The following is a 19,149-nucleotide window of genomic DNA, read 5'->3' on the forward strand; positions in this document are numbered from 1 at the left end:
AAATGTCATAATTTAGAAATAAAAGGCATTTTTTATATACTGATATTAGACCTCTCGGTTTTTCGAATGCTCTGTTTCAAGAGGCGTGTCTGCTGTGAGTCTTCAGTGAAAACACCCACTGTTGTGATTGGCTGACATCTTTGCATTTAAAATTAGATAACGTGCGGAGGGGGCGTGTTTTAGTCAGGCGCGAGCCATAGCAGCTGCTGCAGCGCTGCCAGTCGAGAGAGAGACATAAGCCCCTTTCACACTGCACGTCGGACCCGCAATATTTCCGGAACATTGCCGGGTCGCCTTCTGTGTGAAAGCAACCACGTCCCGGAATTGATTACCGAATTCCACCCGGGTCGGGGACCTAGTAACATTGCGGGATTCGACCCGGGACGAGCGCTGTGTGAACAAAAGCCAAAACTAATGCCGCAATGTGTACGTAGTTATCGTGCGACTCCTAGAGCTTGTTTTTTCAATAATACAACCCTGCAGTGCCAGAAGAGCTAGTCTGTGTTTTAAACGCAGAGAGTGTTCGTATACAAAAGAAACAAAAATTAAACAAGCAGAAATGTGCGCAAACTGGACACAAGTCGAGACCACGGAGCTCCTTACTATCCGTGCTGAAGCGGAGATCGCTCGCCATTATACGTCACATCAGGATGTCACGTGTCAGCTCGATCCTGGACCGTTACGGGTTGTGTGTGAAAGCGCACATATTACGGTATTTCGCTGGCAGTGTGAATGGACCAAATCTAGTGGCCCGGGAACAAATGCCGGGTCGCATTATCCGTGTATTTGCCGGAATCGCCGTGTGAAAGGGGCTTTAGAGAAACGGAGCTGGGAGAAGATTGCTGAGGAAATGTTATTGTACCGAGTTTTTGAGAGTGCAAGTTTATTTTGTTTGTCTCTGAGAGCTCTGAATAAACACGAGTGAACTTTGCAATGTTATTTCTCTCACAAAATGCTTTCACCACAGCTAACAGCAAACACGACATCGACATGAACATAGAGCTTCTGTTGTAGCCTGACAAGCCAGACCCACATCAAGATGTTTGGTCTGGAAACTCAGCATTTGCAGCTTAATCCGAGGGGCGGGATAAACGGTTGTCTTTCAAACTCCCTCTGCACGCGATAGGATAGCGCTACACCAACCAGAGCAACGAAGGTGAAACAGAGCTTGTTGATAGATTAAACATTCGTCGTATCCGGTCGGCTAAACTCCGAACACATCTTCCCTTTTTAAGAATGACTTCAGTGCCGTTCTTTGTTCTTTTCTCAGAGAAAAGCTTAACTCCAAGTCTTCCAGAGTCGCGGTCAAAGCTGATTCGAAAGACCGCAGCCGTTTGCCAGTTTCTGTGTTTACTAGAAGCACGCAAACGCAACTCGGCCGTCGTCATTATGACCCCGCCCGCCGACTCTATACATGATGTGATTGGCCCGACCAGAGTTTGGCGTTTACAGCTCAGAAGGGTATTGAGAGTTCCTAGACGACACTCGCGGGCAGATAAAATTTGCTGCCGCTAGGGTGCGTCTAGATTTCTAGGCTACTTCTGTTGAGCATAATGAGCAGCGTCATTCAAACGGGTGATTGACCGATCCGAACATTATAAAGAGTGTTCTTTGAATGCTCTCTGTAGTTTAATCATTTATATAACAGATTTGTTTCATGCTGCTAACAGAAACGAGGGAAGTTGTTGGTTTTAGTCAATGGCTTGCTTCAATGATGCATCAAGACGGCCAGCTGCAGGAATGACAATTTTAAACGATTTAGAAAGAAAGTCTGTGTGAACTTGAATGATTAGCTACACATCAGAACTCACTGATCCCAGATCAGGCATTAATGAACACTGTTACTCACTGTTTGTGGTGGTGCTGTCGAATCCGTATGGTAAAGCCTGTGCTGCTGACATCCACTGATAAACTGACTCCTTTCTCTACTAATTCTCTGGGTGGGCAAAGCAGAGGAAGGGGCGGTAACCTTTCCTGGTATGACGTCATAACAGGAGAATTCAAGATCAGCTCGTCTGAGCTCTCATTTTCTCAAAGGCAGAGAAAGACAGCCAGATCTCGTTTTATACTGATCAAAATTTCTAGCGACTTGGAGACAACATTCAGGCTAGGGGAACTCATATTAATGTTGAAAAACCTCATAAAATAAAAAATCCATGCCATGGGACCTTTAAGAAACTACTTGCGTACACAGTCAACAATTCAATTACAATGCATTCTTCAAAATAAAACATACAGAATCCCATTAAAATAGAATACTCAAATATAAAAGGCCTATATTTATATTATGATATATTTTTTATAGTATATTTTAAAAATACATTTTTTTTGATTAATTAATTAATTTATCTTGGATTATTACCTCTCTGTTGATGTCGCTATATGGTGTGAGAAATTTCATCTTTTGATTTATCAGAACATGAAACTAATTGAGTGATGGATCTGAATGTGAACTTTGCCTATTTAGGAAGCTTAGGGCAAAGCTTTTTCTCATGAGTCCGCAGATTAGATAATCGGCTGTAACTCTTCCCACATGAAGAGCACTTGAATGGCTTCTCGCCAGTATGAGCTCTCTCATGAATTTTCAGGTTTCCTGACTGAGCGAAACTCTTTTCACAGTGTGAGCACTTGTACGGTTTCTCTCCAGTGTGAATCCTCTGGTGTTTTCTTAAGTTGCTTAGTGTAATGAAGGTCTTCTCACAGTCAAAGCACATATAAGGTTTCACACCAGTATGAATACGCTCATGCTCTTTTAAACGTTTCAGTAGTGAAAAACTCTTTCCACAAAAAGAACAAAAGTGAGGCTTCACACCAGCATGAACTTTAAGGTGTTGTCTTAAGTACGTCTCGACAACAAATTTTTTCTCACACTGATCACAGCTGAAAGACTTCACTCCAGAGTGAGAACGTAGATGATCATCGAGAGAACTTTTGTGACTGAAACTCTTCCCACACTTAGAGCATGTGAACGGTTTCTCTCCAGTGTGAATCCTCATGTGCACATTTAGCTGTCCTTTCAGAATGAAACTCTTTCCACACTGAGAGCAGGCGTAAGGATTTTCTCCAGTGTGAACTTTCCTGTGCATCTCAAGGGTAAATTTACGTGTGAAACTCTTTCCACACTCAGAGCAAGTGAAAGATCCTTTGACTTCTGTTTTTCGAGCTTGTTTTGTGGTATGAGGTTTTTGCTGTTTGTCTTCATTCACTTCCACTGGGTCTAAAATCAACACATTAAATTCACATAATTCAATAAAACAAACAAATGAGAAACAAAAATAAGTAAGGCTGGAAGCAGCGATTAAAGCGCCCTCACACCCGGTGGCCTCAGGAAAACAGCAAATAGTAAGCGGCACACATTTAAGCAAGCACAAACCCGATTCCAAAAAAGTTGGGACACTGTACAAATTTTGAATAAAAAACAGAATGCAATGATGTGGAAGTTTCAAATCTCTATATTTTATCCAGAATACAACAGATGGCATATCAAATGTTTAAACTGAGAAAATGTATACATTTAAGTGAAAAATAAGTTGATTTTTTTTTTTGGGGGGGGGGGGGGGGGGGGGGAATGCTGTTTCATGCATACTAAGCTTTTTACACTGTTAAAGACTTGGATTCCCATCCTAAACATAGACAAAGTTTCCAAAACTAAGTTGGCATTTGATAGAGTATTTCTGTGTCAAAAATACTCCTTCCAGTTTTTCACAAGTTTCGGTGAGTTTTTTTCGAGCTTGACTTCAACGGGTCGGAATGTCCTTGTATGGGCCGTACGGGCTCTTCTCCTGGATGGGTGCGCGTGCGCAGGACCAGAGCAGGAGAGAAAATGCACGCCCATGAACACGTCAGTCGTGTCGTAAAAGTGGAAATCCACGGTCACTGCTCTCACAGGACTTCACGAAATCAAGAATTTTACCAAAGAAGTGTGTTTTTGACGGAGCGGTTCAAATGATAAAGGTTCACGTCGTGCTCTGGAAGCAGGCAGTGAGTAAAACGGCTTCAAATGTCAATGTTGTTAGCTATCGTCACGTAAGTAAACATCAGTAAACAACATGATCGTGTATAGTTAATTTATCAATGAAGCATGCGATCTATGGTGTGTGTTTAAATAAATTTGTTTAGCTGACCAATATAGGTGTCAGTTTGTTTATTGAAGCACCCCAAACATAAACCTAGGGGACGTTCACACAAAGCGTGCTTCTTCATTCAAATGCGCTAACGGTTACTCCATTGCTGTTCTCTGTATAACGTTACACTAGTCTGACGTGCAAAACCGTTTTGCTTGCTACTGCTAAGGTTTAGTCCATAAACCGAATCATGTCCTCATAAACTGCGAGTAAACACACACAAATGTTGACAGGTCACTAAATACAGTCCATACCACAGAGATGGACGTCCTGCTGTTGCTGCTTTTCTAGTTCAATTTATTTCTGCCTCCGGATCTGATTCTGGATCATATATGTATTAGTTGAATCTTATTGATAGCCATGGTTTATTAGGGTAACGTTTTCTTTTCCTCGCTTGAGGTTGGCACAGCTAGACGCTCTCAATGCAACCGCTGCGTGCGCTCGTGATTCTTTAGCTCCGCCCACACGATACGCCTCCATCCGCTTGTTTTTTTTTCCGGAAAGACTCGGTACAGCCTATATTTCTTTTAGAAATATGATAAAACTTTTCAGGGAAATGAAGGGTGCAATATTACTCTATAGGTACTCAAGATTGACATGAGATTGACTGAAACTGAGTGTTTCACCCCCCCCCCCCCCCCCTTTAATTTTCATGGCATCAACACATCTCAAAAAAGTTGGGACAAGGCCATGTTTACCACTGTGTGGCTTCCCTCTTCTTTTTATAACAGTCTGCAAATGTCTAGGGACTGAAGACAGAAGTTACTAAAGTTTAGGAATAGGAATGTTGTCCCATTCTTATCAAATACAGGCTTCTAGTTGCTCAACTGTCTTAGGTCTTCTTTGTCGCATCTTCCTCTTTATGATATGCTAAATGTTTTCTATAGGTGAAAGATCTACACTGCAGGATGGCCATTTCAGTACCCAGATCCTTTTTCGACGTAGCCATGATGTTGTAATTGATGCAGTTTCTGGTCTGGCATTTTCATGTTGGAAAATGTAAGGTCTTCCCTGAAAGAGACGACATTTGGATGGAAGCATATGTTGTTCTAGAACTTGGATAGACCTTTCAGCATTGATGGTGCCTTTCCAGATGTGTAAGCTGCCCATGCCACACGCACTCATGCAACCCCATATCAGAGATGCAGCTTCTGGACTGAGCACAGATAACAACTTGGGTTGTCCTTGTCCTCTTTTGTCTGGGTGACATTGCGTCCAAGTTTTCCAAAAAGAACTTAAAATTTATATTCGTCTGACCACAGAACAGTTTTCCACTTTGCCACAATCCATTTTAAATGAGCCTTGGCCCAGAGAAAATGCCTGCACTTATGGATCATATAGAGTTTTAGGCGGCAACGGCTAATGGCACGGTGGATTGTCTTCTGACATTGTTTTCTGGAACCCATGTTGTGATTTCCATTACAGTAGCATTCCTGTTTGTGATGCAGTGCCATCTAAGGGCCCGAAGGTCACAGTATGGTTTTCCGGTCTTGACCCTTACGCACAGAAATTGTTCCAGATTCTCTGAATCTTTGGATGATATTAGGCATTGTAGATTATGATAACTTCAAAGTCTTTGCAATTTTTCTCTGAGAAACTTCTTTCTGATATTGCTCCACTATTTTTCACTGCAGTATTGGGGGAATTGGTGATCCTCTACCCATCTTGACTTCTGAGAGACACTGCCACTCTGAGAGGCTCTTTTTATACACAATCATGTTGCCAATTGACATAAGTTGCAAATTGGTCCTCCAGCTGTTCCTTATATGTACATTTAAATTTTCTGTTAAAGTTACAACTTGCTACCCGTCCCAACTTTTTTGGAATGTGTAACTCTCATGAAATCCAAAATGTCTCACTTTCAACATTTGATATGTTATCTATATTCTATTGTGAATTAAAAAAATGAGTTTATGAGATTTATAAATTATTGCATTCCTTTTTTATTTACAATCTGTACAGTGTCCCACCTTTTTTGGAATTGGGTTTGTAAATATAGGAGAAATACATTTCAGACATACAGTCATTTTGATGTGCCACACTTCCTTCTTCTAGCAGGGGGCACTTTGACTATAACTGAATATTGCCGTGTAGATGTCTTTAAGCCAGGACTCTAATCAAATGTGAAGTTTGGGGCAGAGAGGACATTGTATGCCTCTTACAACAGCTTCCTGTATAATGGCGAAAGATCAGATTTTGACAGGCCGCCACGGACACACCCTTCAGTGAAAACTCAAGATCTTCTTTTAACATCACCAACACCTTAAGATATGACTGATCAAATGTGATGTTGATCTGGTTAAATCACTATAAAAAGTTAATCAGAATGTAAAACATGCAATTTCCTGTTGCCAGTAGGTCAGGGTATCTGCAGGTTTCACCAACTAGCTTGAACAACGCTTAATTGAAGTTTTGTAGGTGGCGCTATCGAGCCATTTCGCCACACATTATTCTGAAATCCAAATCAGACATACTTTTTAACCACTTCTGACGCGTGTGCAGTTTCATGAGTTTGAGCATTTTTAGGCCCTCAAAAATGTGATTAATTTGGGAGAATAATAATAATATTCTTGGAATAACAATTCCAATTGTGTCCTCACACCATCGGTGCTCTGACCCTTAATATGGTTCAATCTCAATTTGATATTCAATTTGTTTTTGATATTAAGCCCCGCTCTGTTCAGAGACTCATTGACTACGTTTACATGGACAACAATACTCTGATATTAATCTGATTAAAACAATACTCTGATTAAGAGGCTAGCATGTAAACAGTGATTTCTAATGACCTTAATACGATTAAAGTCATAATCGAACTAAATGCAAATGGGATTAAGATGTGGAGTATGCCTATTTTAGTCGCATTATCGGAGAGAATTAAAGACATGTACACACCTTAATGTAACAGTTAACGTCGTGTTGGAGATTTCGCCGCATTTGTCGCAGGACACATAACGTTACGTGCAACAGGGAAGAGCAGAGGGCAGGGCTTAGGGTGTTCGAGCCTCTGCCCTTTTTGAAAATTAATCAAGTGCCCCTCTCAACAATCATCAATAATATTGTGCCCAATAAAATAGAATTTGAATTATAATTAATATAACAACGTGTACAAAACAGTATATGGCGGAAAAGTCCTGTTTATCTTTTACATATCTGTCAGTCTGAAACGTTGTTGCCCTAACGCATTGGGTGGCGTATCTTTTGCTTGACTGTTCATTCTGAACACTGCGTCCTCAATTATTTTTTTCTTTTTGTTGTAATTACTATGCTCATTGTAAAAGTAAAATACAATAAGTTTGCATCTGTAATCGCGAACCAAATGGGTCATTTAGTGAACGCCTGTGGCTCGACGGCAGGAAAAACAATCACGATATTTAAACCTTTCATAATTAATCAAAGCTATTATTCTAAATGTAGGCTGTCAAGGAGGAGGAAAGAGGGGCAGTGTCTCTTTAAAAAAACTGAAAGAGACAATACATAATATTACAAAAATAAAATAACAAATGTATATTAAATATTATAAAAACGAGTGATTTTTATACTTTTTAATATAAAGTAACACTGTCCAACAGCGAAACCCGCAGGTGAAGTTTCAGCGGGTTTCCTGAGCCCATGTTGGAGAACGTAGCGTGGCATGGGGACGTAATGACGTGCCATTAATCGATCTATGTTCTATAACATGTAAAACGAGAACATGAACAGAGTCTTCTAAAAGCCATTCAGGTAAACACCTTAATCAGATTAGTGTTATTTAGAATAAGGCCAATAATTAGATTACTGTGGTCCATGTTAAGCGTAGTCACTATTACATTTCTGTTTGTGCACAAACAATGTGTTGTTTATGTCTCAATTGTTGAATATTATCTTTTTACAGATATTTACACATTTTAAGAAATTTGGAGAAAAAAGCAGTTAAAAAGGGGAGGACCGTTCTGTTTTTACTGGCTGTTTCTCAATATGCGTACTTGTCTGTACTTGCGTTCTCGTGGACTTGTAAAACGTCATCAGTCGCTGTCCAAGTACTGTTCCATTTCAAAGTTCACATCTAGCCAAGCAGGCTAGTTAAAATCCCTGAATGTGTCCTTGATCCGCCCCTTTTATCGAGGACGCATCGAGAGGAGACATCCCGGATGAGAAACCCCGCGTAATTTAAAAATACTGTTAATGTGTCAAAAAATTTAGTTTTAACTTTTTCAGGCGAGAATGTACTTGTTTAATGATGAAATATGTGGTTTATTTATAAAGAGTGCTCATATTTTGCAATTTTATCTGGCGTTTTGTGAGCTCGGTCAGCGGGTGCTCAGCTTCTCGTTAACCCGCTGAGAGCAGACTTTTCTCGGCTAGACCTTCTGACGTCTGCCGCTGACTCTGGTGTGATTAAACATCAGATATCAGAAACATGAGAAAAGAGGCAGGGTTGTGTTTTATATTTCGTTTTGTTATAAATATACATGCATAATCAACAGTTGCCTGAACCACACTTGTGTGGATATATGTTTACGTTTTATGGAGAAAAGAGAGCGTTTTGACACATTTCTTTTTATTGTATTTTTTTTTTTTTTAATGGAAAAAAGGAAGAGTGGAATTTTATGACAATTTCGTTTTATTGTAGCCTAAAATTATTCCTTTTTTTAATGAAAAGAAAAAAAGAGGCAACTCGTTTTTGACATATTTCGTTTTATTGTATCCTAGAATAAACGGTTCTATAATACCAAGTACGCGAACTTCTGACTTGCGTCCGTTTAATTCAGACTTGCCAAGCTCGACTGGAGAATGAACTTCCGAGGACGGCAGGACACAAGTCAAGTCATGCTGATCTGATAACAGCAGCATTCTTCATAGTGTCACTGAAAGTGTAGGCCTATGTATTTTAGGCTACAATAAAACGAAATATATGATAAAACACCCCTCTGCCTCTTTTAATTTTCATTTAAAAAAAATGAAAAACTATAGCCACACAAATGTAGTGCAGGCAATGCATTATCTTCACTGCATGTATCTAATAAAACCAAATATAAAAAACCCTGCATCTTTTCGTTTACATTAAATAATAATAGCCTAAAAAAAAAAAACTTCTCTCTGCCATCAGCCAAAACGGAACAAATTATAGTTTAATGAGACCAAAGATCGCCTGTTAGATCTACACAAGACAAATGTATATCTCATGTTTAACCACCACACTTCGGTGCAGCAGAAATCGGGCAGCAGCATTTTGGACAAGCTGAATTCGTGCAATTTGAGATTTAGATATACCGCAATATAAAGAATTACAGTAATCTAGATGCAACGTAACAAACGCATAAACAGTCATTTCAAGAGTTTTTCAGGAGAGAAATTTTTTAATTTTAGACAAAGCTGATAAAAACTAGATCCAATGACCGAGGAGATGTCTGTCAATTTTTAAATGCTGGTCAAAAATAATACCTAGGTTCTGCACCATTGTCGATCTAAAAGCGGATAAACTTTCTAGGTCAGGGCTTGTACACATGAGTGACAACATGAGTGTCGTCATTGGGACTGAATACAATCACCTCAGCCATGTCCTCGTTTAAGAAGAGGAAGTTTTTGGCTAGCCATAATTTAACCTTTTCTAAACATTGAAGAAGAGAGGTGATGGCAGTGGAATTATTTTCTTGACAGGAAGGTAGATTTGAGTGTCTGCATAGAAATGAAAGGACACACCATGCTTTCTTAGAATAGAGCCCAGAGGCAGCATGTACCGAGAGAATAGAGAGGGAGCTAAAATCGAGCCTTGAGGGAGGCCACAGGTCAGAGGAGGGGGGGAAGAGGAAAAATTGCCCAGTTTCACTGAAAATGTTCTGTCAGATAGGTAAGAATGAAACCATTTCAGAGCAACCCAAGACTTTTAGACCTACCCAAGACTCTAGTCTAGATAATAGTAAAGAGTGGTCTATGGTATCAAAAGCAGCCGACAGATCTAAGAGAATAAGAACCACGTAGTCCCCAGAGTCAGTGGAGATGTAGATGTCATTTACAACTCTCAGACTTAAAACCAGACTGAAAAACCTCATCAATAGAATTGCTAGTCATTCAGCAGAATTTTTTTCTAGAACTTTAGGAATAAAAGGCAAAACAGAAATGGGAAGACATTTTTTTTAGGACAGTTGGGTCCAGAGAAGACTTCTTGAGCAGAGGAGTGACTGTAGCGACTTTAAGGTCAGCAGGAACAGAACCCGTTTGGAGACACGTATTAACAAGAGATAACAGACCAGACCCAATCGAATCAATAATTAATTTAAAGTATTTCGGGTGAATAATATAACTAGGATAAAAAGAGGGTTTAAGATTGTCAATCACCTCCTTCAACTCCTGGAGATTGATGGGTTCAAAAGTGTCCAAAAATGCGGAGGTGGGTGACATGATTGGCGAATTGGCTAATGTTAAGGTGGGACGGACATCAAGTCTTAAGTTCGTAATCTTGTCAATAAAGTATCTCAAGAAGTTTTCACAGTGAGCACCAGAAGCCACCGGCAGGGTGTTCACGGAAGAATTGGTAAAATATTGAATAATTGCTGCAGCGTGGTAAGATGTAAGAGTCTCTGAACATTTGAAGATAGATATGCAGCCTTTCTTATTTCCATTTACGTTCTGCTAAAAGACAGTATTAGTATGGTGTTCCTAATAATCCTTTAGGTGTGTATGTATTTTTATGTCAGATTTCATCTTAATGTTCCTCATTAAAGAGAATAAAGTAAAACACCAACCTATTTGTTCCTCTGTCTCTCCATCTTTTATTCTGCAGGGTTCTTCCTCAAACTCCATCTTTACAATAGTATGTCTGTAGTTTCTCCTTGAGTAATTCCTTCTGCTTCTTCTCCTGTGGAAAGATGGGAATATTCCCTACATTTAAACTCATGAATGGCCAGTGATTTGTACTCGAGACTCTGTCTCGAGACCCGGTCTCGTCATGGACTCATCGTGTGCAATTGGATTCGGAATTGACTTGTACTCGAACACATTAGGATTCTGACATATTTCCCATTCAAAATATTCATGATTATTACTCTATGTTAATATTTCTTTAAATTGATGTTTGACACTCTTAAGTCTAATGATGTTTGATTTTCTTAAGCACAACTGCACATGACTAACGCAAAGGTAGCAAGACTCAGGTCAGAAAGGTTATGTGGAGCGAGCCTCTAGCTCTTAACTGTGTGAAAATGTCTGCTATATCATCAGTTATTCAGTTTGCATATAAGAGCCACAAAGAGTTCATATGTAGTAAGACTCAAAAAAAAAAAAATCTGCAATGTGTAAATTCTACGGTACATCAATTACCAAATCAAAGGGAACAACATCCAATTTTCATCGACATGTGGAGAAATCACCTAATATTTTATGTATATGCATAAAATCTCAGCATTTTGACAGCTAATGTTTAGTAGTTTGTTCGTTGTAGAAGTCTGCAAGTGATTTTATACCCACGCTCATGCTCTCGCTTCTATTTTATGCTTTGTCCACCTAGCATCCGCCTATGCTTTGTCCACCTAGCATCCGCCTATGCTTTGTCCACCTAGCATCCGCCTAGTGATCACGTTTTCCAGAAAGTCACATTGCTGCTACATATTTGTCTCAACTGTTGTTTTAATATATTTACTGTTTACAAAGTAGGACAAAAGTGTCACAGAGAAATCCAAACCTTGTTTAATTAATAATAAAATTACCACCTCTCCCGAAATTGTTTAACAGAAGGCCGCCTGCCCTCCCTTCCTCCAGCACATTTCTCAAACACATCGATGTCTAAAGACACAAAATGATCGGTTTCTGCTAAAACCCAAAATAAATCATTTTTACCTCATCTTAGAGGAATCTCATCTAGTATTTCCCAGCTCCATTAATTCTGTCAAAATCCGCGGGTGATCATACACACACAGATATAGATTCTTCATTAGTGACTGCGTGAATCGGTCAAATGAGGTATCTATGTAATTATATCTATAATTGTGCTGGCTCTCTCTGGTCTTGGGCTCAAATGAGCTGGTCTCGACTACAACACTGAACGGCTGTGGGAGCAGCTTCACTGAAGGAGTGAATTATGGTCACTGGTGATCATCACAGTTAGTTCATCGTATGGAAAGTATTCAGACCCCCTTCAATTTTTCACTGTGTTATATTGCATCCATTTGCTAAACTCATTTAAATTCATATTTTTTCTCATTAATGTATACACAGCACCCCATGTTGACAGAAAAACACAGAATTGTTGACATTTTTGCAGATTTATTAAAAGAGAAAAACTAAAATATCACATGGTCTTAAGTATTCAGACCCTTTGCTGTGACACTCATATATTTAACTCAGGTGCTGTCCATTTCTTCTGATCATCCTTGAGATGGTTCTACACCTTCATTTGAGTCCAGCAGTGTTTGAATATACTGATTGGACTTGATTAAGAAAGCCACACACCTGTCTATATACGACCTTACAGTACACAGTGCATGTCAGAGTAAATGAGAATCATGAGGTCAAATGAACTGCCTGAAGAGCTCAGAGACAGATTTGTGGCAAAGCCAATCACATGGAAAATTCTGCTGCACAGATCTGGCCAAGGTTAGAAAAAAATTCTGCACTTAAAGGGTTAGTTCACCCCAAAATGAAATGTATATGTCATTAAAGACAGTGTTCCTTGAACAGTTTTTTTATATTTAGTCCGAGAGCTTTTCTGTTCCTTAATGAACGTGAATGCACACTATACTGTCCATGTCCAGAAAGGTAATGAAAACATCATCAAAGTAGTTGAGATTAATTATAATCTCTTGAAGCATCAAAAATACATTTTGGTCCAAAAATAATAAAAACAACGACTTTATTCAGCGTTGTCTTATCCTCCTGGTTTGTTTTCAGTCCTCAAATAAAGATTCAAATGGCTATATGAATCAGCGGATTGATTCATGATTCGGATCGAGTTTCAAACTTCTGAAATCACGTGACACTGGTGATCGGAATCATGAATCAATCCGCTGATTCATAACAGTTTGAATCTTTATTTGAGGACTGAAAACAAACCAGGAAGAGAAGACAATGGCAGAAATGCTTTATGGTAGATTGGCCCAACGGAAGCCTCACCTCAGTGCAAGACACATCAAAGCCCGCATTGAGTTTGCTAAAAAAAAAGCTGAAGGACACCAAGATGGTGAGAAATAAGATTTGCTGGTATAGCCTTAATTCTAAGCGGTATGTGTGGAGAAAACCAGGCACTGCTCATCACCTGTCCAATACAGTCCCAACATTGAAGCATGGTGGTGGCAGCATAATGCTGTGGGGGTGTTTTTCCGTTGCAGGGACAGGACGACTGGTTGCAACCGAGGGAAAGATGAATGCGACAAAGTACAGGGATATCTTGTACATAATGTGTGTGTGTGTGTGTGTTCACGCTTATATCCACAGATCGTGCGGGCCATGTAACAGAAATATTCCAATCATATATTCCAAATACTCCCTCCAAAATAATATTCCAAATACTCCCTCATGTGAACAAACATTCTTCAAAATATCTTTTTTTGTGTTCAGCAGAAAAAAAGAAACTCATACAGGTTTGCAACAACTTTACGGGGAGTAAATGTAAACAATTTTCATTTTTGGGTGAACTATCCCTTTAAGAAATGCTGTATTACTGTGTGTTCACACCGCCGGCGGCGAGAGCGGCAAGGTGGCCGGAAGTCATTAATTTTCAATGGGAGCCGGGCGGCGAGTCTTGGACGATTTGGGCATCTTTCCTCACACCTCCCCCTCACTCTCTCATTTCTGTCAATAGGGAGATGTGAGGGAAGATGTTTCGGCCAGGACTTTTTACTGCACCGAGCCGAAGTACTCTCAGAAGTGCTATTCCGCCATACATTATAGTTCTCCTTTTTAATCCGATTAGAAACGCACCACGTTTTATTTTGTCACCATACTTGATCGTTCAACTATTGGTGTAACTGTATTTAAATAGGGGAAACATGGAGGTGTTTGGTACTTCTAACTTGATCTCTGTTTGGTACTATAGTGAATGAACTGGTCTTAGGGAGCTAAGCTAAATGCTATCAGATCGTCACCGCACGTCAGATAGATTAAGTGCACGCACTGAGACGAGAGAGGTATGTATCAACTCGTTTAAGTTAAGGGAATAACAGTTTAATATGAAAAGGCAGTGGAGTATCCCTTCAAGAAGTCGCGCAACACTATTATAGGCGCTAGAACGCTTGTTTTTCAGCGGGAATGCAATTCAGTCTTACTTTCACATTTAAACGATTTCATGAGGTTAACGTATACCCTTCTTGTGGTCAGTCTATCCATCAACATGCTTGTTTGATTTGCGGCCTCTTTAAATACAGTTTAAAAAAAGAAAAAACATTCGATCTACATCAGAAAGGCAGCGTGTCGACGAAGCTTTCTACAGCGGGCGGCAAGAGCGAATTTTGATAGAGTTGATAAGCAATACTGAATAAAGTGTTAAACCCACAGATTAAGTTAAAATGAGTACAAAATAAAGCTGGGGGGAAAAAACTGTAAACGTACAGTCAAAAATTAAATTACAATGCATTCTTCAAAATTAAACATCCAGAATCCCATTCAAATAGAATACTCGAATATACATATTTTTTTAATATAGTTATAATTTTCTTTTTATAATATTTGTATATTTATATATAAAAAAAAAAAATATATCTCTCAGATGATGTCACTATATGGTGTGAGAAATTTAATCTTTTGATTCATCAGAATATTAAACTATTTACTTCAGTGACGGATCTGAACTTTGCTTATTTAGGAAACTTTGGACAATGCTTTTTCTCATGAGTCCGTAGATTAGATAAGTTGTTGAAACTCTTCCCACATGAAGAGCACTGGTGTGGCTTTTCTCCAGTATGAACTCTCTCATGAGCTTTCAGGTGTCCTGACAGAGAGAAACTCTTCCCACATGAAGAGCACTGGTACGGTTTCTCTCCAGTGTGAATTCTCTTATGATCTTTCAGGTTTCCTGAGTGAGTGAAACTCTTTCCACAGTGTGAGCACTGGTACGGTTTTTCTCCAGTGTGAATTCTCTGGTGTTTTCTTAAGTGGTCTGATGTAATGAAGGTCTTCTCACAGTCAAAGCACATATAAGGTCTCACACCAGTATGAATACTCTCATGCTCTTTTAATCGTTTCAGTTGTAAAAAACTCTTTCCACAAAAAGAACAAAAGTGAGGCTTCACACCAGCATGAACTTTAAGGTGTTGTCTTAAGTATGACTCGACAACAAATGTTTTCTCACACTGATCACAGCTGAAAGACTTCACTCCAGAGTGAGAACGTAGATGATCATCGAGAGAGCTTTTGTGACTGAAACTCTTCCCACACTTAGAGCATGTGAACGGTTTCTCTCCAGTGTGAATCCTCATGTGCACATTGAGGTTTCCTTTCAGAGTGAAACTCTTTCCACACTGAGAGCAGGTGAAAGGCTTTTCTCCAGTGTGAATTTTCCTGTGCATCGCAAGGGTAAATTTACGTGTGAAACTTTTTCCACACTCAGAGCAAGTGAAAGATCCTTTGACTTCAGTATTTCGAGCTTGTTTTTGTGTGAAATTCTCTTCAGTCTTTAAAGCAAAAGCGTTTCCATCTTCATTTGTGAAATTCTGAGGTTTTTGCTGTTTGTCTTCATTCACTTCCACCGGGTCTAAAATCAACACATTAAATTCACATAATTCAATAACACAAACAATGAGAAACAAAAATAATTAAGGCTGGAAGCAGCGATTAAAGCGCACTCGGTGGCCTCGGGAAAACTGCAAACAGTAAGCGGCACACATTTAAACAAGCACAAACCCGATTCCAAGAAAGTTGGGACACTGTACAAATTGTGAGAAAAAAAACTAAATGCAATGATGTGGAAGTTTCAAATTTCAATATTTGATTCAGAATACAACATAGATGATATACAATATGTTTAAACTGAGAAAATTTATAATCTTAAGGGGAAAATAAATTGATTTTAAATTTCATGGCATCATCTCAAAAACGGGACAAGGCCATGTTTATCACTGTGTGGCTTCCCTCTTCTTTTTATAACAGTCTGCAAATGTCTAGGGACTGAAGACAGAAGTTACTAAAGTTTAGGAATAGGAATGTTGTCCCATTCTTATCTAATACAGGATTGTAGTTGCTCAACTCTCTTAGGTCTTCTTTGTTGCATCTTCCTCTTTATGATGCACCAAATGTTTTCTATGGGTGAAAGATCTGGACTGCAGACTAGCCATTTCAGTACTCGGATCCTTCTTCTACACAGCCATGATGTTGTAATTGATGCAGAATGTGGTCTGGCATTGTCAAGTTGGAAAATGTAAGGTCTTCCCTGAAAGAGACGACATTTGGATGGGAGCATATGTTGTTTTAGAGCTTGGATATACCTTTGATATTGATGGTGCCTTTCCAGATGGGTAAGTTGCCCATGCCACACACCCACATGCAACCCCATACCATCAGAGATGCAGCTTCTGGACTGAGTGCTGATAACAACTTGGGTTGTCCTTGTCCTCTTTAGTCCAGATGACGTCGTCCCAGTTTTCCAAAAAGAACTTCAAATTTTGATTTGTCCGACCACAAAACCACTTTTTTCCACTTTGCCACAGTTCATTTTAAATGAGCCTTGGCCTTGACCCTAGAGCCTTGGCCCTAGAGTTTTAGCCGGCAATGGCGAATGGCTCGGTGGAGTGTGTTCACCGACAATGTTTTCTGGAAGTATTCCTAAGCCCATGTTGTGATTTCCATTACAGAAGCATTCCTGTATATGATGCAGTGCCGTTTAAGCGCCCGAAAATCACGGGCATTCAGTCTGGTTTTCCGGCCTTGACCCCTATGCACAGAGATTGTTCCAGAGTCTCTGAATCTTTGGATGATATTATGCACTGTAGATGATGATAACTTCAAACTTTTTCTTTTTCTACATTTTTCTTTGAGAAACTTCTTTCTGATATTGCTCCACTATTTTTCACTGCAGTATTGGGGGAATTGGTGATCCTCTGCCCATCTTGACTTCTGAGAGACACTGCCACTCTGAGAGGCTCTTTTTATACACAATCATGTTGCCAATTGACCTAATAAGTTGCAAATTGGTCCTCCAGCTGTTCCTTATATGTACATTTAACTTTTCCATTAAAGTGACAACTTATTGCTACCTGTCACAACTTTTTTGGAATGTGTAACTCATGAAATCCAAAAAAGTCTCACTTTCAACATTTGATATGTTATCTATATTCTATTGTGAATAAAATATAAGTTTATGAGATTTGTAAATTATTGCATTCCTTTTTTATTTACAATTTGTACAGTGTCCTTTTTTGGGATCGGGTTTGTAAAAACTTTTTTGAAATCGGGTTTGTAAATATAGGAAAAATACAGCAGTCATTTTGATGTGCCACACTTCCTTCTGCCAGCAGGTGGCTCTTTGACTATAACTAAATATTGCCGTGTAGATGTCTTCAAGCCAGGACTCTATTCAAACGTGAAGTTTGGGGCAGAGAGGACATTGTATGCCCGTCTTACAACAGCTTCCTGTATAATGGCGAAAGATCAGATTTTGACAGGCCGCCACGGACACACCCTTCAGTGAAAACTCAAGATCTTCTTTTAACATCACCAACACCTTAAGATATGACTGATCAAATGCAATGTTGATCTGGTTAAATCACTATAAAAAGTTAATCACAATGTAAAACATGCAATTTCCTGTTGCCAGTAGTTGGTGTTATGACTGTAACTGAATATTGGCATGTAGATGACTAATAATACATGTGAAGTTTGGGGCAGATCAGACATCGTATTTATGGCGAAACATCGAAATTTGTGAGGCCGCCACGGACGCCGCGTCTTCAGCGAAAACTCAAGATCTTCACAGTTTAACATCGCAAAGGCCTTTAGATTAGACTGACCAAATATGGTTAAATCTCTAGGAGTTTGTTAAAGCATGTCTGGAAATGGCAAAAACTGCAAACATTTTGCAGAGAAAAATCTAAATATCTCACTTCCCGTTGGGTTTCAGATTTTGCACCCATTGACATTTTTGTAGCTATTGGGCTGTTACGTGTCTGCCGAATGTCATACTCGCATGCAAAACGTAGCTTGAACAGCGTTTAATTGAAATGTTGTAGGTGGCACTATCGAGCCATTTTGCCTAATTCTGAAACCCATATCAGACGTAAATTTTTGGCACGTCTGACGCGTGTGCAGTTTCATGAGTTTTTGAGCATGTTTAGGCCCTCAAAAATGTGATTAATTTGTAGGGATGGGTATCGTTAAGGTTTTAACGGTATTACTACTCTTACTGATACTGCTTATCGATCCGGTACTTTAACGGTATCCTTATCGGTTCTTTTTGTTAGACTTTATTATAATAAAAAGAAAAATTAAGATAATAATTAACATTGCTTTATAATCTGAACTTGTAAAATATCTATAGCACAATAAACGAGAAGGGTCCAGCTGCGGCTTGGGCATTCCCGTCATGAAACAAGAATGCCTATTGGGCGTTCCTGGTAGCGTCTCATTGACCAATCGCGATGAGTTTCTCAAGGCACATGGGTATGATGTCATATGTGTTATTTTCCCCCAAAACCAGTTTATCGGAAATGCCCTGCAACCGATTCTAAACATTTCATTTTGCCATGTCAATCACAATAACGATTGCCTACACCCAACCCTGATCTCTAAACCTACCCATCACAAGTCACATTCTGCGTTTTTACATTTTCAAAAAAACATAATTTAGTACGTTTATAAATCCATTTACATTGTGGACACACACACACACACACACACACACACACACACACACACACACACACACACACACACACACACACAGGTTCGTTTCGGCGTAGACATAAGCTGAATCACATGCGGGGATGATGGATCGTTTAGGAATCACACGGCGTAGACATACAAACGGATAGCTCAAAATGTGCACAGATAACACGGCACTTGGCTTTAGGAAGCAGCGTGTTGTATGTTTACACAAAGTCATGATGTCATGTTGCAAGATGCT

The 19,149-nt window shown here is 39.4% G+C and overlaps 2 protein-coding genes across 2 annotated transcripts in view; both read right to left on the reverse strand.

Annotated features, from left to right (window-relative positions):
- Window positions 1–19,149, reverse strand: part of LOC137047049 (zinc finger protein 585A-like) — a 66,801-nt gene that overhangs the window by 36,273 nt on the left and 11,379 nt on the right. The gene's annotated exons all lie outside the window — the stretch shown is intronic.
- The window catches only part of LOC137047050 (zinc finger protein 585A-like), a 48,701-nt gene that overhangs the window by 18,168 nt on the left and 11,384 nt on the right, over window positions 1–19,149 (reverse strand). The window contains exons 3-5 of the mRNA XM_067424587.1: window positions 14,904–15,786; window positions 10,850–10,962; window positions 2,463–3,217 (exon numbers count right to left, since the gene is read on the reverse strand). Coding sequence (XP_067280688.1) covers window positions 2,463–3,217; window positions 10,850–10,962; window positions 14,904–15,786 — 1,751 coding nt within the window. The remainder of the gene's footprint in view (window positions 1–2,462; window positions 3,218–10,849; window positions 10,963–14,903; window positions 15,787–19,149) is intronic.

Source organism: Pseudorasbora parva, chromosome 18 (assembly GCF_024679245.1).
Source record: "Pseudorasbora parva isolate DD20220531a chromosome 18, ASM2467924v1, whole genome shotgun sequence".
NCBI classification, from domain to species: Eukaryota; Metazoa; Chordata; class Actinopteri; order Cypriniformes; family Gobionidae; genus Pseudorasbora; species Pseudorasbora parva.